This window comes from Ochotona curzoniae, unplaced genomic scaffold (assembly GCF_017591425.1).
Source record: "Ochotona curzoniae isolate NIBS_2020 unplaced genomic scaffold, NIBS_Ocur_1.0 patch252, whole genome shotgun sequence".
Taxonomy (NCBI): Eukaryota; Metazoa; Chordata; class Mammalia; order Lagomorpha; family Ochotonidae; genus Ochotona; species Ochotona curzoniae.
The window spans coordinates 30,360-34,447 of NW_024466809.1; the positions used below are offsets into that span (position 1 = coordinate 30,360).

Here is a 4,088-nt window from a genome sequence, read left to right on the forward strand (position 1 = left end):
TTCCTGTTCCTCTCGTTCAGGCAGCAGCAAGAAGCAGAGTGTGATTGGTCAGCAGAGTGAAAACAATGGATGCCAAATTTCAGCGTGTGGCATTAAATGACGGACACTCCATTCCTGTGCTGGGACTGGGCACCTATGCACCTGATGAGGTAATTATCTGCATTACTTTTCATTTCAAGGAACGAAAGAAAATAGAGCTTGGATAACTGGAGTACGAACGAGATTGAAAAGTCAGCCAGACTGTGTCACACTGACAGTTTCACATTTTTTCCCCCAAGTTCTCCAGGCTAGCAGTATTTCATGCATAAGATTGAGTTTAGTCGCATTTTGCTCTGCCTGACGGTCAGATTCTGTGGTCCCCTGCTGGTGATCCTGGACACTTGTTTTGCTACTTTCGGAAAGAGAAGCAAGTCAGAATTCATCAGGACGGCTTCTTAGTTTGCTTGCCTGATGTTTGATTGCAGTTGGAGCGATTTCTTGGCTGTTTTCTTAATTTAAGAAATATTTCCAGTTCCCAATCAGGAATGGTACAGGGAAATTTTTCTGTCATGAGTGGAAGTGTATAGGAAACGAAGCGAGAGTGAGGCTGTTCAGTTCAACAGTTCAAGGTAACCTTTAACTGAAGGTTACACAGTAATTACAGAAGCAGGAGACAGAAGATTTTTGCTTTGTGTTGTTCTTACCTCTGGGGAAATTGCCTAGACAAAAGTAGAATAATATGTTAAGGAAATGGGAATCTAACAAAGTGAGGCTAAGTGTTTCATACTGGCTAACAAATGTAGGATTCAAAGGAGTATGTGCATGGGCCCAATAAAGTGAGCATTGTGGAGGGAACCTTACACGCTGATAGGGTTTCCTGATTACACAATCGTCTGACATGGTCTGTATATCCAAATTTAAACTTCTGTTTAAACAAAGACTTATTTAAAGTGTCTAAAAACTTTTCCTTGTATTTCTGTAATACTTTATATTTACTTTCACTTTCATCCATTTAGGACATGAGGAGTTTCTTCTTTCCTCTTTCACAAGCACTACATTTGACGAGGGTATGGGAAGCTGTTTTATTAGCTGAACATTAAAAGCAACGTTGGTCATTATATTTGTTTTTAATTTACTCACATTTCAAGATGTTGTGAATGCCATAATTTACTAACCCAGTATTTTGCATCTCTCAGGCAGTTTTTCACATAATAAAGTACAAACTATCACAAATAAACGATGCCATTCATTTTATCAAGAAAAATAATTTATACAAAGCACAGAAAAGAACCTTTGAAGGCACACACCAAGACTCATTTACATTTGACAGTGAGATGACAAGAAGTAGAGGGAAGGATGTAGGGCATTCAGCAATGTTTAGATGGGATTAAATGTCTTAGTGCCCTCACAGCTGGGAGGGGAGCAGCAGGCAGCACGTCTACTATCTGATTCCTTACTATTTTGTCAACAAATCAAGCTCCTCAAATTACTCAAATGTTTGGAAGCATTTGTTTCATTACCTGTCTATCCTGTAACAAACACTTTCCAGTCTCTATGCAATTTGTGAAGGCCAATGATTCTGAAGTTTAATTCTGTTTATCTCATATAAAAGAAACGGCTTATGTCTCGGTGGCTACAATTATTTAGAATAACTTCTTATATGATACAGTTAATTTCTCAGGTCAATATGTACTCTTAAGTATATTTTTTCTGCTCTTTTTTCTTTTCTTTTGCTGTGAGGGACAGACAAAATGACTCTGTAGAATAGGGTTAATATAATATCCTCCTATCTATTGAAATGTCTCTTATTCAGTTGAATCTAGATTGGCATCAGAAACCCTACACTGTGTTCAATTTCCTGACTTCTTAACATGGTGGCTGTAACTAAACTACCTGTCCAGGCATTGGAGTTTGTTTATCTCTGAATTTCTTTAAGGAAATAGAATATGCATTTATATATATTTCATATATATTATATATGTGCATATATTTTATAATTTTTGTAAGTTTTATAACCAAATCTCAAATTTCAAAAAAATCTTAGAAGTAGAGAACTCTAAAAACCAGCTTTTTTGATACAAATTTGTAAATTTTGCAAAAATTCAGTTCTTGCAGAATTGTGTTCTGTCTCATTGGAAGAGGACTCCTAGCTAATTGTGCTGTATTTTGTCCATATTTCATTCCATTCCATGTTTCCTTGTGCTAATATTCCTTTGTGAATTCACTATGTAGCAGTCAGGATATTAGCTTTTGGCTGTATCCTTTGAGCCTTCCATAAAAGCAAGACCTCAATGGACAACAGATCCTCCTAGTAAGTGGCTGCTGAGCTGCCTGCTTGTTCTTATTTAGGGAAGACCCAGGCAAAGAGGGATAGATTCCTTATCCCAGTTATACAAAATCATCCAGACCTGAGAAGAAAAATGATTATTGTGAGGGCCACTGCTGGTGCATCACCTTTTTTCTAATCGCATGTCTATCTCTCTCATATTTTTGGCTGCTCCCTCAGGTTCCTAAGAGTAAGGCTACAGAGGCTACCAAAATAGCTATAGATGTTGGCTTCCGCCACATTGATGCTGCTTATCTGTACCAAAATGAAGAGGAAGTTGGTCTGGCCATCCGCAGCAAGATCGCAGATGGCACCGTGAAGAGGGAAGACATATTCTACACCTCCAAGGTACAGTAGATGTGACATGCAGGTGAACTAAGCAACTAAATGTTTTGTGTGGAAATAATTATGCAATTCGGTAATTAAGGAGGAATTTCTTATTGCTACAAATTAATCACCGCTGTTTAATTTTTATTACATTTTATGTTTTTATTTCATATTTAAGATTCACAATCTTTACTTCTTTTTTTTTTTTTTTTCATTTGTGAGGATTTCCCAAGACACACTATCCCGGAGATCCCAGAGAGTGTTTTCATTTTACATTTTCTTTTTCGTTTTCATTCCTTTGTGTGTGTGTGTGTGTGTGTGTGTGTGTGTGTGTGTGTGTGTGTGAAAAAGAGAGAGTGGAAAGAGTTAGTGAGAGCTTTTATCTCTGGTTCACTCCACAACTTGCCAGAAAAGTCAGGACTGGACCAGCCTGAAGCCAGGATCCAGAGCTTGATCAGGGCTCCCCTGTGAGTACTGGGACACAGTACTTGGTCCATATTCTGTTACTTTCCAAAGCACATTAGCAGTGAGCTAGATTGGAAGTGGAGCAGCCAGGTGCTCATATGGTATGGTGCTGTGGGCAGCAGCTTAACCCACTACATCATGGTACTATCACCAGTTCTTTCAATGTCTCTATGTTTTTATTTGTGAACTTTGTCAAACATGAATGAAACAATGGACATTATCGATATTTGATAGAAAATCATCTCTGACACCATAACCATCAGTCTTTTAGTAGGCCTATTAGTAACTTCTACAGAAGTGATGGAGATCATGAGACTAATTATGGCATAGGACACCCAAAAAGAAGGAAGCCTTTTCCTTCAGTGCTCACTATTCCTTGCCTAGTATGAAAAAGTCTCAATATTAGATGAAGTAAATCAAGAAATTTGACCAACATATTTATTCAGCGCAATTTCCACTGTTTAACCCTTCAGCTTTGGTGCACTTTCCTTCGACCAGAGCTGGTCCGACCAAGCTTGGAAAAATCACTGAAAAAACTTCAACTGGACTATGTTGATCTCTATATTATTCATTTCCCAGCAGCTCTGAAGGTAGGAAATTATCATCATCAAATTTGCTTCCCTTTTGCTGTCAGCATGACCCTAAATTTTAAAGACAAGTAAGTGATATTGATAAACTTATTAATTTATGAAAATGATAGAAACCACTCAAACTGGTTTAAACATCATAACTTATTGTATTAAAATGGAGTGCTTAAGCCATGAATAGATGTATAGTTTCAACTCACCACTGGAAAATGTTTTGTTTGTATCAGTAATTGTCTGCATCACTGTATGGTTTATAAAATTTTTGTAGGTTATTTATGTTTGCTTGTATTATTAACATTTGCTACTATTTCTGCATCTTCTAGTATTACCTTACAGTTTCTAGCTTTGCTTGTTATTAAGTAGAAGCTCAATATACTTTTTACAGTTCAAGTGCTTGTCTTTGG

The 4,088-nt window shown here is 37.3% G+C and overlaps 1 protein-coding gene across 1 annotated transcript; it reads left to right on the top strand.

Moving 5' to 3' along the window:
- Positions 1–3,796, top strand: LOC121166842 (prostaglandin-E(2) 9-reductase-like). Its single transcript, XM_040996144.1, has 3 exons — positions 1–149; positions 2,486–2,653; positions 3,571–3,796. Exons 1-3 carry the CDS (start codon positions 66–68, stop codon positions 3,757–3,759), a joined length of 441 nt encoding a protein of 146 aa, XP_040852078.1. The 5' UTR covers positions 1–65; the 3' UTR covers positions 3,760–3,796.
- The last annotated feature ends 292 nt before the right edge of the window (positions 3,797–4,088 follow it).